Source organism: Schistocerca americana, chromosome 2 (genome assembly GCF_021461395.2).
Source record: "Schistocerca americana isolate TAMUIC-IGC-003095 chromosome 2, iqSchAmer2.1, whole genome shotgun sequence".
Taxonomy (NCBI): domain Eukaryota; kingdom Metazoa; phylum Arthropoda; class Insecta; order Orthoptera; family Acrididae; genus Schistocerca; species Schistocerca americana.
In genome coordinates this window covers 1098060976-1098083846 of record NC_060120.1, presented here as the reverse complement: position 1 = coordinate 1098083846, position 22871 = coordinate 1098060976, and the positions used below count along the sequence as shown (strand labels likewise).

At 38.5% G+C, this 22871-nt stretch overlaps 1 protein-coding gene across 1 annotated transcript in view; it reads left to right on the top strand.

Moving 5' to 3' along the window:
* Nucleotides 1-22871, top strand: part of LOC124594696 (dynein axonemal heavy chain 3) — a 1186267-nt gene that overhangs the window by 80505 nt on the left and 1082891 nt on the right. Inside the window, exons 8-9 of the mRNA XM_047133063.1 lie at nucleotides 17664-17878; nucleotides 18887-19077. Coding sequence (XP_046989019.1) covers nucleotides 17664-17878; nucleotides 18887-19077 — 406 coding nt within the window. The remainder of the gene's footprint in view (nucleotides 1-17663; nucleotides 17879-18886; nucleotides 19078-22871) is intronic.

Here is a 22871-nt window from a genome sequence, read left to right as displayed (position 1 = left end):
ACTTCTGGTGATTAGCATGCAGTGGAAGTGTGGCGCAAGCTGAAAAGAATAATTGGTCAAACAATGGATATATATCCTGGTAAACAGCCTCTATAAAGAAACTTCCAAGGTAATAGGGGCTGCTGCATAGTAGATGTAAAACAGATCATAGGGCCATAGACTGAGAGATGCTGAATGATATATGTTTGATTGTCAATGGGGCAATGTTTGTAGCCTTCAGTGACTACCGTAGCAGAATCTCCCCTAAAGATCTCTCACAAAACTCAAAGAAATTTGGAACCAAACTTAGGATCCAGAAATTCATGGATAATGTAGGAACTGCGGCTGAGTTAGCTCCCATTTTAATGATAACGTACTGTGAATCAGCTGAACAAAGAACAGTGCCCAGATGTTGGAAGGAACCACAGATCATCTTTGTCTACAAGGAGGGTAGCACAAATGATCAGCAAAATTACTGTTACAATTCATTGACATCCATCTGTTGTCAAATATACCTTGGAAAGAATCAACTCCTTCATGCCAACCAGAATGGATTCTGAAAACATTGTTCATGTGAAACATAACTTGCACTTTTCTCACATCCTGAAAGACATAGATTTAGACAGTATTTACTAACAACAGTATGATCACATGAACATAAGACAAAATTTGTGGCTAGATTTAGAATTTATCAGTTGGGAAGACAGAATGATACCTGAAGGGAGAGTGAAAAGCAGAAGTAACATCAGATGTGCTCCAAGGAATTGTATTGGAACTCATGCTGTTAACATTTTTGAATCAATGATCTGGCAGACAATATCAATAGAAACCTCAGATTTTTTGCAGATGATGCAGTTATCTATAATATAAAAAAGAAAATCTGAAGAGAATATATGTGCCGCTTCCGCCAGCCCTGACCGGACTGCAGAAGACATGCACTAGCAGACCCGGACTAGAAACCACGCACTAGAAGAGAGGCATCAGAAGAGGCGTTACTTGTGAGCCATATGAACTTGTGTGAATTACTTGTATGGACATTATATATAGCGAAGGACGTTGATTATTTGTGTGGCGCCAGTTGCTTGCGACGCAAAGTTAAGTATTGTTGATCTGCTTTATTGTAATAAAAACCATTAATGTGATTTGCTTGAATTGTTGTATAGCTATCCGAGAGAGCACTATCCTTTAGTTGCCCTATATGAGATGAATGGGCAGGACACCACATTGGCGACAAGTTATACGATGAACCCAGTGCCTGCCGGCCACGGAATTTTGTTCTGTGTTTTGCTGGTGCCTAATTCTCTCTTGTCTTTTCGATGCTGGAGCATTTACTTGCTTTAACAGTTTTTTTTTTTTTTTTTTCCTCCACTGTTATCAGGTGAGCATTGCAGAAATTTTCTGTGCTTTTGTACTTATTTTTCTTGCTTGCCTTGTCTGTTTCTTGCATTTGTCTCTTTCAACATGCCCACCCCACCTATCGCATCTCCCTGCTCAGGTGCCACACCTGCAAGTGTTAGATGCAATATAGCTGATGCAGATGTTTCAGTTCCAGACGCAGCAAATCTCCACCCTGCTCAACACGGTGCAGCAGCTACTGACCAACACTGAGCACCCATCAGAACAAGCACTACCTACAGCAACACATACTGCTATACCGCCTTTTTGACAGTTTTGTGAACAAGAAGAAGTGGTTGTATCAGTTCGAGGCACACACAGTTGCTCACAAAGTACAAGGAACTGTGAAACTTCCTTATCTATTAACAACAGTAGGAAGTGCAGTGTTCCGTTTAACTCAAAAGATATTTCCTAATGCCACTCTGAGTAAACACACCTATGAACAGGAGGTACACTTGCTAACTAACTATTATGACCAACAAGTGAATGTGGTAGCAGCTCGGTATCAATTCTTTAATTGAAAAAAGTGGTCAGGACAAACTTATGGTGAGTGGGAAACAGATTTGCAAGGTATAACAAGGAAATGCGTGCTTGCAGTGCTTTACATTCAGATGTTATGTTGTGTGATGCGATCGTGCACAATGTACCTGATGTCAAAATCAGAGAACAGACTTTGAAACAGTCTGATCCATCATTTCATCAGTAGTGCAAATACTAGATCTGTACGATTCAGATGCCCTGTCAGCCGATAAATTTGAGCAGCCAGCTATTTGTTAGGTTGAGTCATTGTTTGCGATCGGCCCATTCAGTGGCGGCAGCTTGAGCTAGCCATGCTGAGTAAACAACACTCCATGCCGCATAAGCAGTTTGCCAACAGGCGGCTAGTCAGGCAAACAGAATTAAGTCTTTGCCTCGGTGTTATTCGTGGCTCAAACGCCAAGTCTTCCCATCCCAACAAGCAAAGAGTTATACTTTTGGTAGGAAAGGACATGTACAATCCATATGTTTGCAATGGAACAAACATAAGAATTCGGCCCACTCACAAAAATCGAGTCACAAGGCCCATGTCATTAATGCATGGGCATGGGCATTAGCAAAACTAGCAAGCATGCAGTTTCTTCAGTGATATGCTGGTCAAACAAACTTTTTGTCAATTTGCTTCTTTGTGGGAAATGTGGGAAATTTCAGTTGGGCATGGGTGCCTCTGTCACATTGCTAAGTTGTCACACATATGAACTGTTTGGCTCCCCTCACCTGTCTAAAACTAGCATGCAACTGACGACTTATAATGGACAAGACATTCCTGCTCTCGGAAAGTGTACTTTATCTGCCATGTATCACTTGCATACACAAAAAGTGACTTTTACTGTGCTACAATCACGCGATTGTGAGATCGTATTTGGTCTTGATTCATTTAATTTGTTTGGCTTTAACATTTGGGACAATGTGTTGCCAGTGTCTGCATTCCATGCAACAGACAGTGTAGCCAGCTTGCCAAAAGAATTCCCACAACTCTTTCCTGAAGGTTTAGGCAAGGCCAACAATTTTGTCGCACATATTACTCTGAAAAACAATGCTCAGCCGAAGTTTTCCTGGGCCAGAACTGTTCCCATTGCAGTATGGGACAAAGTCGTGGCTGAACATAAAGAATTGCAAGATAGCGGAGCTATTGTGCTCATACTAGCTAGTCATTGGGCAAGTCCACTGGTTTTGCTCCCAATACCTGCAGGTCGCATTCGTCACTATGTTGACTTTAAGCCTACGGTCAACCCACAGACTGTAATTGATACTTATCCATTGCCACACCCAGAGGATCTCATAGATAGATTAGATGCTGGATGCTACTTTTCAAAAATTCATTTGCGCGACACATATTTTCAAGTACTGCTCAATGAAGAATATCAAAAAGTATGCATAGTGAATACTCATTTTGGCTTGTTTAAATATTAGCATTTGCCTTTTGGCAGTGCTTTGCACTCATCATTTCACAACGATATTTGTAACAGCTGACTGCACAAGTGCCGAACTGTTCAAACTATTTGGACGATACTGTCCTAGCAGGTCTTACACCTGAAGAACATACTGCAAATTTACATGCTTTGTTTCGTGTGGTATCTGACGCAGGACTAAAATGTAGACTGGACAAGTGTGATTTTTTTAAACCTGAGTTGCAGTAATTTGGCCATGTCATAAACAGTCAAGGTGTACATCCTGCTCAGTTGCATTTGCTAGCGGTACATGATTTGCCAGTCACTCACAATGTCGCAGAATTGCAGTCAGTTTTAGGGAAAATGAACTATTGTATTCGGTTCATACTGAATGCTGCACGAATAGCGGCTCCATTGCATTGCTTGCGTCAAAAGAATATCCCCTTTCTGTGGACAGATGAGTGTCAAGTGGCTTTTCAAATACTTAAAGATACATTGCTCAGTGATCGATGTTTAGTTCGTGAGATCGTCTGTCAACTTCGTACTTGCATGCATCGTATTTCAAGTGCAGATGGCTTGCAGCGCCGCCATAAAAATCAACTTCACCTCTGTCATGTGCACGATAATTGTTCAGTATCTCTTCCCCCAGATTCATGGATCCAGGACAGTGCGCCCACAGCAGCCACCAGAGGGTGTCATCACTACATCGCAGGATGACCCCATGGAGACGGAGCCTTCCCCTCCTCCATTTCCTCTCGTCTCACCGAGGGAGTTGGACCCACTCCACTGCAGCAGTTGCCATCTTCATCTGGTTCATGGCATCAGGAGGTGGACGCTTACCTTTCTGGTCATTTTCCGGGGGACATTTCAGCCAGAGCGAAGGCTGGATCGTGGGGTACGACTGCAAGCTTGACGTCCCCTGCACCCACAGTTTCCAGTCCAGTGATGTGCTCACAGTCTTGGCCCCTTCCCTCCTGTTGTCGCACTTTCCATATGACAGTACTTTGGGAGGGGGAGAAGGAATGTGTTCCAGCGCTGGCACAAAGGCTGTGAGATGATGTCAGCCAATAGTACACTGACTAGGACCGCACCACAACAGGAGCGGCCTCTATCTGAAGAGAATATAAGCACTGCTTCTTCCAGCCCTGGCCGGACTGTAGAAGATGCACGCTAGCAGACGCACTAACAGACCTAGACTAGAAACCACGCACTAGAAGAGAGGCACTAGAAGAGCCATTACTTGTGATGCATATGAACGTGTGTGATTTACTTGTATGGACATTATATATAGCGAAGGACATTGATTATTTGCATGTTGCCAATTGCTTGCGACCCAAAGTTGAGTATTGTCAGTCTGCTTTATTGTAATAAATACCATTAATGTGATTTGCTTGAATTGTTGTATGGCTATCCGAGAAAGCAGCTTCCTTTAGGCACCCTGTAAGACATGAGTGGGCATAATTATTTGCAAGTCACCAATTGCTTGTGACCCAAAGTTAGTATTGTTAATCGACTTTATTGTAATAGAAGACCATTAATGTGATTTGCTTGAATTGTTGTATGGCTATCCGGAAAGCAGCTTCCTTTAGGTACCCTATAGACACGAGTGGGCAGGACGCCACAAAATGCAGATTAAAACTGAAGAAACCTCAAAAAGGCAGGAATATAAGGAGATGGGACCTGGATAAACTGGAAGAACCAGAGGTGGTGGAGAGTTTCAGAGGGAGCATTAGGGAATGATCGTCAAGAACAGGGGAAAGGAATACAGTGAAAGAAGAATGGGCAGCTTTGAGAGTTGAAACACTGAAGGCAGCAGAGGATCAAGTTAGTAAAAAGACAAGGGCTAGTAGGGATCCTTGGGTAAAACGAAAGACAATGAATGTAATTGATGAAAGGAGAAAATATGAAAATGCAGTAAATGAAGCAGGTGAAGGCATATACTAACGTCTCAAAAATGGGATCGACAGAAAGTGCAAAATGGCTAAGCAGGAGTGGCTAGAGGGACAGATGTAAGGATGTAGAAGCATATATCACTAGGGGTAAGATACATGCCGCCTACAGGAAAATTAAAGAGACCTTTGGCAAAAAGAGAACCACCTGCATGAATATCAAGAGCTCAGCTGGGAAACCAGTCCTAAGCAAAGAAGGGAAAGCAGAAAGATGGAAGGAGTATGTAGAGGGTCTATACAAGGGAGATGTACTTGAGGGCAGTATAATGGAAATGGAAGAGAATGCAGATGAAGATTAGATGGGAGATACGATACTGCATGAAGAATTTGACAGAGCACTGAAAAACCTAAGCCAAACCAAGGCCCTGGGAATAGACAACATTCCATTAGCTTTGGGAGAGCCAGCTATAACAGAACTCTTTCATCTGGTGAGCAAGATCTATAAGACAGGTGAAATACCCTCAGACTTCAAGAAGAAAATAATAATAGCAATGCCAAAGTAAGCAGGTGCTGATGTGTCAAAATTACTGAATTATCAGTTTAGTAAGTCATGGTTGTAAAATACTGAACCAAATGCCTTACAGACGAATAGAAAGCTGCTAGAAGCCGACCTCGGGGAAGATCAGTATGGATTCCAGTGAAATGTAGGCATAAAGGAGGCAATACTTACCCTACGACTTCTCACAGAAGGTAGATTAAGGAAAAGCAAACCTACATTTGTAGCGTTACTTGATCAATCGTTGTTTGTGTATTTTGAGATCGCAGTTGCACATGGAGCTGATCTCAATGTGTTATCAGTGTGAATACCCGTTACAGAACCAGTGAGTGCTATGCAGAGACTGTTCATAAACTTTGCGGGGTCTTCTGGCGTAATAATGCTCCTACAGCAACATTTCTGGGGTTGATAAAGAAATTCGAGGAAACCGCATCCATTGCAACCATAAAATCATTCGGACGAAATTTTACAGATTGTATGGAATAAAATATTGCACTGATGCAGGATAATGGGACTATGAGCCCTTCCAAGTCGCTTCAACGTCGTTCTCAACAATCAGGAATTTCTACAGCCCCTCTGCAATGAATTTTGAAAACAGATTTTCATATGCACCTATACAAGATTCAGCTGAAACAATATCTTAAACCCCCAGATCATTCAAAACGGAGAAATTTTGCTGAGCAGATTCTCACAAAACAAAAAGAGGTCAACAATTTTGCAAAATGAATAATCTTCAGTGATGAGGAAAATTTTGATATGTGTGGGTTCATTAACCAACAAAATTGCTGTATCCGGGGACAGGAAAACCCCAGGGTGACCCAATAGAGCCATGTGCACCTACTGTGAATCACAGTTTGGTATGGCTTTTAGGCAGCTGGTGTGATCGGCCTCTTCTTTCTTGAAGATTTTGACAGTAATGTAGGAACAATTACAAGTGAGCATTATCATCAAATGGTCAGAAACAATTTCTGGCCTGCTCTGGATGAAGTGGATAAAGCCAGTATGTGGTTTTAGCAGGACGGGACTAAGTGTCTCTTATCCTGCGAGACAGTAACACAACTCCATGAAAAATTCCCCCAGTCTGTGATCTCATTTTTGGTGACTTGTAATAGCCTCCCATATCTTGTACCATACTCCATGTGACTTCTTTTTATGGGGTTAAGTGAAGTCCAAGGTCTACGAGAACAAACTACAAACAGTTCCCAAACTTGAGGAAGAAATTCAACATGTCATCGACAACATCAACAGAGATGTCTGTGACAGGGTCATCACAAACACTCCATAGACCGATAACTGCCTGCTGAGAAAGTAGAGGTGGACATATGCCTGATATAATTTTCTTCTATTAAATGGGAGTGTATGTAAATGTAAATAAAAAAGTAATTTTTATTTCAATCCATTTTTGACTTAATTTTTTGTTTCAATCCATTTTGACATAATTATTACAGTTTAAAAAACTGCGTAATATATCGAAGTCCCTATACAATTTTTAACCCTATCAGATAGGTTAGGGCAATCGGAATCTAATACTTGTATTCATATTAGACCTGTATTTAAGGCAGAGTCACTGAATAATGATGAAAGGTGTCCTAGTGTACCAAAGTGTACAACTATCATAAGAATATGAAAGATATTTATTTTGTAAGGAATGTGCTCATGGAGACTTAACCCCAAGACATAGTATATGGCAAGGAAGAGCCATCAGGGAGGAAGATACTGAAGTACATAGTAATTTTAAGTTTTATGATAACAAGAATGTGAGCATTTGTGGATATGCTGGGGTTGATTTAGACTAAGTATACATATTAGATGGAGTATACATATTAAATAATCTGTTCTGTGGATCACCACCTGGGAAAGGGAGGTTTGCGAGCAGATGATTCTGTCTGACGTCAGAAATTATATGTTACGTAAAGGTAATGCAGTAGCTAACAAAATTGTTTAATGCATAAATTGAGATAAAGATTTAAGACATATCTATTGTCCAAACCTGGATGATGTTTATATTATGCTAAGAGCACATACAGTCATTGCTCATATGCTCCCCACATACCTGTTCCCAGTGGCAAAATTGGAAAGACTTTTATTTTATTTATGAGCTGATTTTTAAGATTTATACACTTGTTATTTTGTTTTCTTACCTGAGGCATATTATCCATATTATGGAATTATTTATTTAGTATCAAACTTGAGAAAGAGATCCAAATGTTTATATAATATCAATATGCTGAAAAAATTTAAACCCTGAGGAGTATCTGCAATCTGCAGATTCAGCAGATTGAGATTCAGCAGATTGATGAAGACCAGGTTCCAAGTTAGCTGCTTCAGCCTTTCATAATTCATTTTCTCTCTAGCAGTTTCTTGTACTCTTAGTTTTTCTATTGTCTATGAATGAATTTGTTTTCTACTATGCTATCCTAGTAAGATAAACTATAGAAGAGAATAAAATGATTAAAATCACAAAAATGATTATTCAGTCAAAGATTGATACAAACTGCCACAGCAGTAAAATTACATTAATCAGGCAGCAAATATTACTTATATATACTATCTATCTTTTATTATAAGTATATAGTTATTTATTGACATTTCTGATGTAATAAGTTAATTCACACTTACGGTAATGAGCGATCAAATTACTTATGTGCAGTTACATACTACAAGAAGGGTCAATAAGTATAGTAGCCCAAATTCCTGTACATGCTTTCACATCTTTAGGTACCATTCTACGATTCTTATGCATATTGTGTGCTGCATGTTACCAACATCACAATGACTTGGAGTATGGAAAGAAATGCACCTGTTCCCTAAATTTAGTTATGACATGTTAACATCCAGGCAAAATGATTGAAATTTGCCTAGAAGAATAATAAGAGTGTGAGAGCAAATCAGGCAATTAATGTAACACAGTACGACTATTCACCCAGAACATTAACAGAGGTGGCAGGTGGCAGCTTTTCGACAAAGGAGAGAGGACACTATCAGTTCAAGTCATACCTACAAAGTGAAATTTCTTTAAACAAAGTAAACAGGGACAGAAGAGGATACTTTTTTGTTGCGCTGTGTGCCTCATATATATTGTATGGTGGAGGAAAAGGATAGGTGGACCCAGGAAAGAAAGGACCTATACCTAGGTTAGGTGAACCCATACAAGGGTTGACCTATACTGTGCTAGGGAGATAACATTTTGGGAGGAACATTTACATTTGTATAGAGTTATCCAAACTAGTAAAGTATACTGAGTCTTACCTCGATTGTGAGTGTAAGTGAAAGAGACCTGGCCATAACATAAAAAGCAAGTGTCAGACCTTCGCCACTGATGATATGGGCCTGTGATTACCTCAGAGCACGCACCTACCTTGATACGGTAGAGCAAGGTTCATTTACAAGAAATACAAGTTCAGTGGCAGGAGGAACAAGACTTCTGGTCAGGTGAATACAGGGTTATGAATACAAAATCAAATAGGGGTAATGCAGGAGTAGGTACAATAATGAATAAAAAAATAGGAGTGCGGGTAAGCTACTACAAACAGCTTAGTGAACACATTATTGTGGCCAAGATAGACACAAAGCCCACGCCTACCACAATAGTACAAGTTTATATGCCAGCTACCTGCGCAGATGATGAAGAGATTGATGAAATGTATGATGAGATAAAAGAAATTATTCAGATAATAAAGGGAGACAAAAATTTAATAGTCATGGGTGACTCGAATTCGGTAGTAGGAAAAGGAAGAGAAGGAAACATAGTAGGTGAATACGGAATGGGGGTAAGAAATGAAAGAGGAAGCCGCCTGGTAGAATTTTGCACAGAGCATAACTTAATCATAGCAAACACTTGGTTCAAGAATCATAAAAGAAGGTTGTATATGTGGAAGAGGCCTGGAGATACTTGAAGGTTTCAGATAGATTATATAATGGTAAGACAGAGATTTAGGAATCAGGTTTTAAAGTGTAAGACATTTCCAGGGGCAGATGTGGACTCAGACCACAATCTATTAGTTACGAACTGCAGATTAAAACTGAAGAAACTGCAAAAAGGTGGGAATTTAAGGAGATGGGATCAGGATAAATCGACAGAACCATAGGTTGTAGAGAGTTTCAGGGAGAGCATTAGGGAACGATTGACAGGAATGGGGGAAAGAAATACAGTAGAAGAAGAATGGGCAGCTTTGAGGGATGAAATAGTGAAGACAGAAGAGGGTCAAGTAGGTAAAAAGACGAGGGCTAGTAGAAATCCTTGGGCAACAGAAAATATATTGAATTTAATTGATGAAAGGAGAAAATATAGAAAAGTAATAAATGAAGCAGACAAAAATTAATACAAACGTCACAAAAATGAGATCGACAGGAAGTGCAAAATGGCTAAGCAGGGATGGCTAGAGGACAAATGTAAGGATGTAGAGGCATATCTCACTAGGGGTAAGATAAATACTGCCTACAGGAAAATTGAAGAGACTTTTGGAGAAAAGAGAACCACTTGTATGAATATCAAGAGCTCAGATGGAAACCCAGATCTAAGCAAAGAAGAGAAAGCAAAAAGGTGGAAGGAGTATATAGAGGGTCTGTAGAAGGGTGTTGTACTTAAGGACAATATTATGGAAATGGAAGAGGATGTAGATGAAGATAAATGGGACATATGATACTGTGTGAAGAGTTTGACAGAGCACTGAAAGACCTAAGCCGAAACAAGGCCCCGGGAGTAGACAACATTCCATTAGAACTACTGATAGCCCTGGAAGAGCCAGCCCTGACAAAACTATGGAGAGCCAGCCCTGACAAAACTCTACCATCTGGTGAGCAAGATGTATGAGACAGGCGAAATACCCTCAGACTTCAAGAAGAATAGAATAATTCCAATCCTACAGAAAGCATGTGTTGACAGATGTGAGATTACCGAACTAGCAGTTTAATAATCCACAGCTGCAAAATACTAACACGAATTCTTTACAGACGAATGGAAAAAGGGTAGAAGCCGACCTCGGGGAAGATTAGTTTGGATTCCCTAGAAATGTTGGAACACGTGAGGCAATACTGACCCAACGACTTAGAAAATAGATTATGGAAAGGCAAACCTATGCTTCTAGAATTTGTAGACTTAGAGAAAGCTTTTGACAATGTTAACTGCAATACTCTCTTTCAAATTCTGAAGGTGGCAGGGGTAAATTACAGGGAGCAAAAGGCTATTTACAATTTGTACAGAAACCAGATGGCAGTTATAACTCTTTGAGGGGCAGGTAACACCACTAAAATTACCCTAGTGGGGTAAGATAAATTATTTGCAACTTTCAAATTTCTTTTACTTGTAACACATTTTTTTATATTGTTTCGACATGTTTTATACATTGAGTTTGTAAAAATTCACTTAAACAACAACAAAATATTAACATTAAATGTGGTCACTACAGGTAGCCACCACCCCATTACCATATACAAATTCGATATTTGGTGGTTGAAGTTTGAAATAAATAGTTTTTAATTTTCGTGGTATCTCTTGAAACAGTTGTTGCCTGCTCTCAGACACAAAGGTACTTTGCACACTGAACACATCCACACTGTTTGGATTTTTCTTTGAACTACAAACTGCGCATTTTCTAGATGACGATTGAATTTGTTGATGTTTACTGCTTTCGTGAGGAATACTTTCGTCTACGTATGGTTTGTGTGATTTGATCTGAGTTGTTATGCTACTTTGGGGTACAGAAATTAGCTGTCACTGAAACTATTTTTGAAGCCAACAAGATTTTGTACACCTCTTGGCGGAAGTCTTTATTGGAGAACTGCTCCATTTCGATTTCTTTGTGCATAATGAACGCGTTTGTCACACTGCATTCTAAAAAGTGAAAAAACAATGTCATCCACCATTTCTTGCTTTTTCTGTCAATAGCATAGTCTGACTTTAGTCGATCAAAATTATCCACATAGTTCATACTGGAATTGTAGTCTTTCAATACAATTGGACAAGTGATATTGGTTATTATTCCATCTTTCATTTTTCGAGTTACTGTGGACACGTCTGATGGTGAACGACATGTTGAATTCAAGTTGACTGCCCTGTTATCTTTCCATCTATAGATTACTATGCCATCATTGCGTATTTTGTAATCGAATTCCCCTTTTTCCAGTTCCTTTTCCTCCTTGAGTTTTGGCATGTTTTTCCTTCTGGGATTTATTGTTCCACAAGCGTACACACCATTGGATTTTACGTCCTTGAACAGATCATATGATGTAAAATAATTGTCCATGAAAATAATATGATTCTTTCCATGAAGACCACTGGTTAAATTTAGAACCACTTTCGATCCTAGCCCCACTACTGGAGAATGTGAAGCTTTTCCTGGTTAAACATAAAATTTACGGTTGTATGACGACTGATCACACACATAACATCCACACTTTGTACCCTCTTTTTATAGTTTTGTCCCTCATATATTTTTTGAGAGATGATCTGCCTTTGAATTTAACCATTGCTTCATCAATAGCAAGTTTTTGATGTGGTTTATAGCAAGCCTGGAATTTCCTGTTCAAATGGTCTAGAAATGGACGTAGTTTGTACATTTTATTATAATTCTGACTGTTTCTGTTGGGAGCGACCGAATTATCATTGAGGTGCAAGTTACTCAGTTGCCAACTAAACCGTTTTACTGGCAATAGCTTTGATATGTAACTTTCACCAAGATCTGGATCAGTGCTCCAGTAATCTCTGTAGCTAGGCTTTTTAGTGATACCCATATAAAGATTTTTTCCAATAAAAGTCTTAATTTCAACTCCGTTGGTGGGCACAACAGTTTTGCCTTTCTGTGTAGCATACAGATTAGTTTGGAACACTATGTGATTTATTAGTGTTTCATAGAAAAATTCACAAAACAAGTCGATTGGCATTAAGTCCACTTTGTTCTTTATTTCTGCGATCACACCACCTTCTCCAAAAAATAATGGCACTTGGTCAACGCTTGTTTCTTGGCTCCACTTTACCATGACTGTTGATGGAACAGTAAATGGTAAAATACTATTTTCACTGATGTCATCAATTTCACTGTCATCCCGAGAATCACTACTGCTCGACAGACAACTGCACACAAGAGTGGAACTTGCACAGCTTGTCGTGAGTATGGGGTCATTTCCATCATTGCCATCACTGTCAAGACTGCTGTCACCAGAAGGTATTTCTTCAAATAAAATTCGGTAACATTTGTCCTCAGTTATTCCTTTTCGGCTAGACATATTCGATGCAGACCAAGAAAATATACTGGCTGGAGCAGAAGGACGGTGGTTAGCAGCACTAACCACACCGAAATTTGTCTGTAAAACATGGAAAATTCTATTTCAATTTAAAGTTACATTACACGTAGACTTATATATGTTCACCACGTAAATATAAGCAATTACTTACCAAAAATAGTCGTATAAAGAAGAACTATAGAGAATACTGCACGCCGCTTCCAAGAACAGTGCTAAAAATGAAGAAGTATCAACTATTGTTCTGAATACGCAGAAAAAATTCGCGCAGAAGACCTGCATTGCCATCTAGCGGCATTTTAAGCAACAATTAGGTGGTTGGCAGAGAGACTACTGGCCCCTGAGCGGTGAAGGGAGAAAATATTATGTGGTTAGCCACAGTGACCACTGCCCATTAAAACCGTCTACGTATGTGGTTAGTTACAGTTTTGCCTGCCCTTCAAAGAGATAAGAGTCAAGGGGCATGAAAGGGATGCAGTGGTTGGGAAGGGAGTGAGACAGGGTTGTAGCCTATCCCCGATGTTATTCAATCTGTATATTGAGCAAGCAGTAAAGGAAACAAAAGAAAAATTCAGACTAGGAATTAAAATCGATGGAGAAGAAATAAGAACTTGAGGTTTTCCGATGACATTGTAATTATGTCAGAGACAGCAAAGGACCTGGAAGAGCAGCTGAATGGAATGGACAGTGTCTTGAAAGGAGGATATAAGATGAACATCAACAAAACCAAAATGAGGATAATGGAATGTAGTCGAATGAAATCTGGTGATACTAAGGGTATTAGATTAGGAAATGAGACTCTTAAAGTAATAAATGAGTTTTGCTATTTGGGGATGGTCGAAGTAGAGAGGATATAAAATCTAGCCTGGCAATGGCAAGGAAAATGTCTCTGAAGAAGAGAAATTTGTTAACATCAAGTATAGGTTTAAGTGTCAGGAAGTCGTTTCTGAAATTATTTATATGCAGTGTGGCCATGTATGGAAGTGAAACGTGGATAATAACTAGTTTGGACAAGAAGATAATAGAAGCTTTCGAAATGTGGTGCCACAGAAGAATGCTGAAGATTAAATGGATAGATCACATAACTAATGAGGAGGTATTGAATAGAATTATGGAGAAGAGAAATTTGTGGCACACCTCCGAAGGGATCAGTTGGTAGGACATGTTCTAAGGCATCAAGGGATCATTGACTTAGTATTGGAGGGCAGCGTGGAGGGTAAAAATTGTAGAGGGAGACCAAAAGATGAATACACTAAGCAGATTTAGAAGGTTGTGGGTTGCAGTAGGTACTGGGAATAAAGAAACTAGGTACTTGGAATAAAGAAAGTTGCACAGGATAGAGTAGCATGGAGAGCTGCATGAAACCAGTCTCTGGACTGAAGACCACAACAACATTAGTGGTTTATCGATAAACTACATTACATCACAACAGCAACTCAGTGAATATTTTATTACATCCAAAGTGGCAATATGGCTGATTCAATATGAGATTTTTTAATTTATCTCCCATGTGTACTCTACAGTATTGCAGTGGTAGTGGTGGAACAAGTAGTTAATCAAGTCAAAATTGTGCCTATTGATTGTTTAATTATGTAAAGGCCAAGATTTCATTTGACCATATGTTGTACAGTAAAGTGGAGATTTTTCACAAATAATTAATTAATAATAAGTGCTAAACATAAATAAAATAAAATAAGTACAACTTAGAAAAGAAACATTGAAAGTAATAGATGTTAAAATAACAATAACCACATACACGCATTCTGTGGAGCTAGTCACCAAACTGGAGAAAGGAATATACATTAGTAGGACTTGTAAACTAAAAGGAATCTATGCCTTTGTTCCTTTTCTTTCATATTCTAATGAAAGTTTGCATTTTGGTTGAAAATGGTTGGAATTATCAGAAAAAGGGCTGACGTTTATTTGTTGTGTAAAACAGCATGAAAAGATTTAAAAGTCGTTGTTAGTGATTTAAATTAAAGAAAGTAACTTTCAAGATGACTTTCATCTCAGTAGGAAGGATACAGCATGATATGAGATGTTACACATAATTTTTAGGGGAAAATGATGGGTTAGAGTCTTGTTCCTTGTAAACAATGAAGAATGATTGTAGTATTTAATAAATGTTTTTATTAGTAGTTAAGTTTTGGACAGCATATTGTCAGAGAAAAGCTTTATTATTATGTGCAGGTAATGCAAGGTGTATGGGTGCAGCATATATGCATGACAAGATGATGAGTTTAGCGGGTACACCTACTATGGGCTGCTCGTTCTTAGATGTCGCTGCTCGGAGGTGTGTCATGGCCGTGGGTGGATGGCGCTCACAAAAACAATAGTGACATCGTAGGAAAAGATAGAGGAAGAACGAAAGAAGTTTTAAAAACTGTCGTTCTAACTTACATTGTCAATCATTTTGTTTGTCAAAATGTTATCTTGTTGAGCATGATATTTACATACACATAGTTGTGATATTATTGTTTACACAATGTGTAAAGGAGCTTAAACATATTGGTGTTGAAACAAGAAATATTGTCTGTCAATATGTAAAACTAAGAAGTATTCCAGCTCTTTTCATCTCTAGCCCTGAAGACACTGCAAAGGAGAAGAAGTCCGCTAGCAAGAAAAGAAGCATGGTTATCTGAATTTTACTGACTGGTCTGGATAGTATTAACTTTACGAAACAAGCAACCATGGAGAAAATATTAAACAGTGAGATAGAGTAAAACCAAAATTTAATACATTAGACTCTGAGCACAAAAATAGGTCATCATTGTGCGGCTGATAATGACATAAGGTAGAATAATGTATGAAGGAGAAAGAAGAAAGAATGCCAATTTTCATAAAAATTAAAAACAGAGGAATTACACAATTGGAAAAAGGTTGAGTAAAACACAGAGCAAGAGAGAAAAATTTGTTAAGGCACATTTATTTTTGAGAGTAGATGAATATGATTTTGGAATATACAAATAATAGACAAGAATGTAATGTTCTGTTCTTTGCAATAAGTGTGATAATGACTTTAGAAATATGTGCATAAGAAAAACAGTAAATCACTACAGCACACTTTTTGATTTTCAAACACATGTTGCTGTTGTTGTGGTCATCAGTTCAAAGACTGGTTGACATGCTGCTCTATCCTGTGTAAGCCTCTTCATCTCCGAGTAACTACTGCACGCTACATCCTTTTGAATCTGATTAGTGTATTCGTCTCTTGGTCTCCCTCTACAATTTTTATCTTCCACGCTGCCCTTCAATACTAAATTGGTGATCCCTTGATGCTTGAGAATGTGTCCTAGCAACCAACGCCTTCTTCTAGTCAAGTTGTGCCAAAATTCCTCTTCTTCCCAATTCTATTCAGTACCTCCTTATTAATTACATGATCTACACATCCAATCTTCAACATTCTTCCATCACACAACACTTCAAAAGCTTCTATTATCTTCTTGTCTAAACTGTTTATTGTCCATGTTTCACTTCCATACATGGCTACGCTCCATAGAAATACTTTCAGAAAGAGCTTCCTGACAGTTAAATCTATACTTTATGTTAACAAATTTCTCTTTTTCCGAAACACTTTTTTCCCCCATTGCCCGTCTACATTTTATATCTTCTCTTCTGTGACCATCATCACTTATTTTACTGCCAAAATTGCAAAATTCATTTGCTACTTTAAGTCTCTCATTTCCTAATCTGATTCTGTCACCATCACCTGATTTGATTTGGCTACATCCATTATCTTTGTTTTGCTTTTGTTGATGTTCATCTTATACCCCTTATACCCTCCTTTCAAGACACTTTCTATTCCACTCCACTGCTCTTCCAAGTCCTTTGCTGTCTCTGACAGAATTACAGTTTCATCATTGAACCTCAAAGATTTTATTTTTTCTCTCTTAATTTTAATTCCAACTCTAAATTTTTCTTTTGTTTTATCTACTGCTTTCTCAGTATACAGGTTTAATAACATTGGGGATTGGCTACAACCCTGTATCACTCACTTCTCAACCATTGCTTCCCTTTCATGTGCTCAACACCCATAACTGCCATCTGGCTTTTGTACAAATTATAAATAGCCTTTCACTCCCTGTGTTTTACCCCTGCCGCCTTCAAAATTTGGAAGAGAGTATTCCAGTCATCATTGTCAAAAGCTTTCTCTAGGTCTTAATGCAAATGAAGAAAGTAAATTTTCTAACAAATAGGTTTTCTAAAATCATTTGAGAAAGATTGCAGAGCATGCATTCTGTCATTGCCCAATGACCGAAAGGTGGCAAATAGCCTTCCCTTCTGAAGAGAAAAATGAACTAGCCCAGTGCTTTGGATGAAAATTGGTCACTGCGCATCGGCAACCATACCCTGCATGGACTCTGACCCTGGAACTGAAGGTCTTTGTGAATGATGCATGCCTTGTTTATTATGTGCAAGTTACTTTTTCCTTCAGTAGCTACTGCCTTGTGCAGCAGATCAAAAATACATGTCTTGCTTCTGCTGGGCTAAAAATAATCTTGTTGTGACATGTTTACCTTCTACATTTATTAGTGCTATAAGTATAATTTTTGTATATATTACTTGTATGCCTTTCAAAATTTGTCTCTAATAGCATTGCATATCAGTTATCAAATGTTACCTCAGATCTGCTCTATTTATATTTATGTAAAAGTTGAAATATATTGTTCTGGACAGAAATGAGAAATGAAGAAACATATCTTAAACCAGTGTATGAAGAAGAGGATCGTGTGCAACAGATTCTTTCAAAAGCTCTCTCAAGTTTTGATAAAAATTCTGTTGGTCCACAGAAGTATCTTGTTACATATGACCCATACATGCATCTTTTAAATGGGGAAGCCAGTGAGGAGTTAGCAGATTTTTTTAAATCTGATCCATTTCCTACACTCAAGGTAAACTACAGTGAGTCCTGTATTTTCCTTCATCTTTTTTTAGAGAAATAAGTGAAGTTATCCATGGCCTACTTAATATTAACATTTTTAACAGCAGTCACCAAAGAATGTGAATCATGAAGCTATTCTCATAGAGTGTCACTTTAGCAAATAACTTTTTCCTTTCTTAATTCTCCAACTGTCTGAACTTGTTCTTCCTTTTTAATAAAACAGAGGAGTTAGTTGTAGTATTTTGATCAATCAAATCTCATTATCAGCATCAGCAGGACTGAAGGGATCAGTGGTAGAAAGTGCTAACTCCCATTTTAGTAAAGATTAGTCTGATTATGGTAACTGTTGTGTTTTCGAATGCACTACATTTTGGTACCATGTTTTTCATATGTACCACTAGAAAGAGCTGTCTGTCGTATAATTTCTTTTCTCTTATTGTATTTACATTCTTGTCTTCAAATTTAACCAAACATACAACATGCAACAACTCCAAATTTGCTCTTTTAGGTTAGCATTTTCTTCCACTGATATCTTCAATTCTGCACTTTTGAATGAGTTCATAATCAGGTGTGAATCTGTGGACATTTTAGGAAAGGTTACTGGTGTTGTATTGCACCATAGTGCAATATTTCAAATAGCTGACACTTGTTTCCAGTAATTTATAAAAATAACTTGCAGGAACCTAACTAGCAGCCTGTCTTGATTATGTTATCTTCCAGGGTGTAAATTGTGTGTTGTCCATTTCTTGAATACATTTTTATGGATCTTTTGTTAAGACTGTGTTGTTCTTTGCACACGTTATTCCTGAATTTTTTGAGGAGCAGTGTGTTAATGAGAAAGGCGGACTTCTTTTTAATAGTATCGTATTGGTGTGCTTTACATTCAGGACAAATTATTTGGGAACAATACTTGACTGTTCAAACTGTGGCATAAAATGTAATTTTGTAAGGTCAAAATTAATTAGAAGCTACTAACAAGCAACTCAGTATATTATAATAGTTTATTGTATTGTTACAGGATTTTACTAAAAAAATTGAGAATTATGAAAAAATTAGAGAGAGTTCTATTTTTCTTCGGAGAAATGTTTTGCTCCATCTGATATTACTGGACTGTAATAAGATCAATGACACATTATATAAACAAGTTGATGACTTAAGAAGTTTTATTGTGGATTATCATGTAAATAAAAATAGGACTCACAATAAAGGGTAAGTATCATCCATCATTACATGTGCAAGTTGGTAATTCACAAAGTTCTATTGTGAATTATAATGTAAAGAAAAATTAGGACTCACAGTAAAGGGTAAGTATCATGCATCATTACATATGTGTTACAATATGTACAAAGTAATTCAGGAGGGCTTTCACAAACTAAGGAGGGATGAAAGAAGAAGACCTTTTTTGTCATACAGTATGTTTCTAATAGTTTATTGTTTCAGAGTTAAGCATTATTATGGAAATATATTTGTTCTGAATGATGTATTTATGTACGAGATGCAAGTAGCATGCTCCAAATCCATTTATGATATTGAATTGGAAGGTCAGTTCTGCAATAGAGAGAGCAGGCTGTGTTGTATAGAGAGCACAATCGTGGAGCTTGATGATCACAGATCTCTTTCTGTGTGTCTAGGTTAAACAGGGAGAGGCATGCAAAGACCATCATTTTTACCCCAGAAAACAATCATTTTTGTCAATATTCACTGCTTCTGAACAAGTTCACCACATGCCAGAAATGATTAAGAGCTTCTGGCATTTACCCCTACATTAATCTATTGAATGGACTAAGGCCCAGAATACTTTTTGTATTCAGTAGCCAAAGATACTTGAAGAATGAATTGAAATTTATTTCATTACTGTGTTACATATGGTACAATTTCTCTTCATTGTTGTACTGCTCATTAGATGTTTCACAGTTTTTAACTGTTGAATACTGTCTGTAGTATATGTTGCATCATTAAGTAGACAGTTGATAACAAGAGAATGAATCTTAAAAACATAATGCTATTTATTTATCAATCTTTTTAAAAATCAATATAAACATTTCATTTTCAAAGTTCCATCACCTTCAGAATAAATGTTTCAGCAACAAGTCATAAATTTTAGCGTTATGAACGTTATAGGGAAATAAAAGTCAAGTTTCAGAAATTTATTGAAAACTGTTAAACATGTTATTTTGTGTAAATTTCAGGTCTTTGTCATCTGTGTCTCAAAATATCAATGTCTAGTTTGCCCCTTGTATTGTGACGGTGTGCTGTATGTTCTGTCTGGTGACATGAAGTAATGACAATAGATGTATCGTTTTATGTGAGTACTTTCAGTTTGATAAGGAGGGGACAGAAGGGTTTTTTAAATTGTCATTACACAGGTAATGAATTCAAATGTCAGTGTGCTATGTGGCAAGTTCTTGGGATTGCAGTGTAGAAACGCTAGCAGCAGTATCTTTCTAAAGGTGCAAGCCATACCTAGAGAGATATTCTGAAGGCACTTTCAAATGTGGATCATTGAAGTGGAAGAAAACCACTGGAGAGGGATCATCATGGCTGCCTGAACACATGTAGCGTTATAGATTTTAATAGATGAACTGAAAGAACAGTACTGCTTATACAATGTTTAAAGTTCAAATTACAGTAGTAAACATTGTCGAACAGTGTGTCTCATGTCACTGAAAATTGAAAACATTGCTTATGCTTCTCCATTTTGAGAACTCTTGCGTAGTTGATGCAAGTTACATGCAGTCACCAATTGCCATGGAAACACACTGTGGTTGCATGTGATCATTTCACAGCACACATACCATATGAACGAGCCAGATTATTATTGAACGTTTAGCAACGTTGTGGAGACAATGTCATTGTGATGCAAATTGAATGCTACATTTTCTATTAAGTTTGCTTTAGGATCCATTTTGCTCTTTGTTCTGATTACTATTATTACCCCAAGAATTTCACCAATATAACAGGGCTGTCTTCGTATCAATATGCTGTAGGAGATATTTGGCTGGAAAAGAACAGAGTATCCTCAGATACTCATTAGTGCTACATCTGTGAGTCTCCACTGTTCTCTTGCAGAGCAGGCTAATATGTCCTCCAAATGTAATTTGAAATCAAGATGAAAGCTTAACAGCTTTACTGATTTATTGTTTACACCTAAAGGAATATCATAATTAGTTTGTGTTTTCATTTGCTTTATCTGAATTACAGAGTAATCAATTACTGGTGTAACAGCCTAGACCACAGCTAGTGCTTGATGCCACGGACAGAGTGCTGAGTCTCAAGCATTGACCATTGCCAGATGACGACCTGCCCGATCTGAAGTTTCCAGATTGAACTTCCGCTGGTTGACAGATGAGACACTGACTACCATTGAGAAAGTTTCTGTGGTTCGACTCACTACTGTAAGGCGATGCCCAGACCTCTGTCACTGGTTAGCATTCGAGTGCTTCTGCGTGACACTGAAATACGGCTTCTTCCGTTACAGTCGGTGTTGGACACAGGTATTTAAACTCCCACGTCTAGCATGTCATCAGTCCAGACAGCAGGGCAGTGTTGCTGCACCCAGTCCATGTCAGACACAGCCTCGAACTTCATATCATAACTGCGATGCAGTGCCGCAGCCTTCACTCGGAGGTTGACCTCCCTGGGTGGCACTACATGCCGACATGCCACTATGACATTGCCGGGTATGACACGAGTCACCTTTGCCACCTCGTAGACAGCTCACGATGGGGTCTGTGACTGTCTCTGCCAGCTTAGAGTCTGGCGGTCAGCGACACAGATTTCAGCACATCCCCACCCAAGTGACATGCATATGTCACAGGCCGGTCTGTAGACCAGTCTTTCCTGTCACACTGGGAGGAAATATTACAAGACGATGCCGAGCCACATGAGAGATGAGGGTACACAAACGATGATTGTCCATGTTCAGTGGAGTATTAAAGAACTTTTTGTTTCTCTCCAACCACTTGCTACACTGCTCGCACCTGTCCGCCCCCAGTAGCTGGGTGGTCAGCGTGACAGAATGTCAGTCCTAAGGGCCCAGATTTGATTCCTGGAGATTTTCTCCACTCAGGGACTGGGTGTTGTGTTGTCCTAATCATCATCATTTCATCCCCATCGATGCTCAAGTCACCGAAGTGGCGTCAGATGGAAAGACTTGCACCCCGTGAATGGTCAACCCAGTGGGAGGCCGTAGTCACATGACATTTACTGCTCGCACTCTTCTCCCTCTCACTGTCGTATGAACCCAAGCTGCCCCAGGTGGAAGTTGAGCAGATGTCGAAAAGCACAGAGACGGCTCCCACCATCACACTACTGACCCACTACATGAGGAAACTGATGCAGTTGTATGGTTGCGTGGTATGTACTGTGCACAGAGTCATTTAGTTAAAAGAATGTGATTGGCTCAAAATAGTGACTGCACAATATATTCAAATATCTGTATATTTGCTAACTTGGAAACCTGGAAAAAATTTAGCTGGACTGCCATCTTTCATAACATCGGAAGTTACCATATTTTTCTTGCTTGAACAAGAACTTAAAATTCTGAGTATATTCCTAACTTAACAAAAAGAATTAATAAAGTGAAATTCTTCTTTTACAAATTTAATGCCATGTGTTGGGTATGTATCCTAGGTGGAGAGTTTTGGTTTTCATTCATATCTTGCTATCTGATACAGATAATCATCACTACAGATCACAAGAGCATATGAAATGTCTGTGTCTATAGGTATGAGAGACGTACAAAATCAATGTAAAGGCAGGAGACATAATTGTCTTTGCCCCAGATAACTTGACGAGTTAGTCTACGTACGTACCCAACAAACCTGAGACATTAGCTTTTGGCATAGTTCAGGGAATTGGTAGAAGCAATTTATCCCCCACTCCAAAATGTGTGTGTGTGCACGCACGCACACACACACACACACACACACACACACACACACACAAACTTTAATTTGCTACAAAACTGAAAACTATACTGGTTGAGAAAAACTGAGATGACT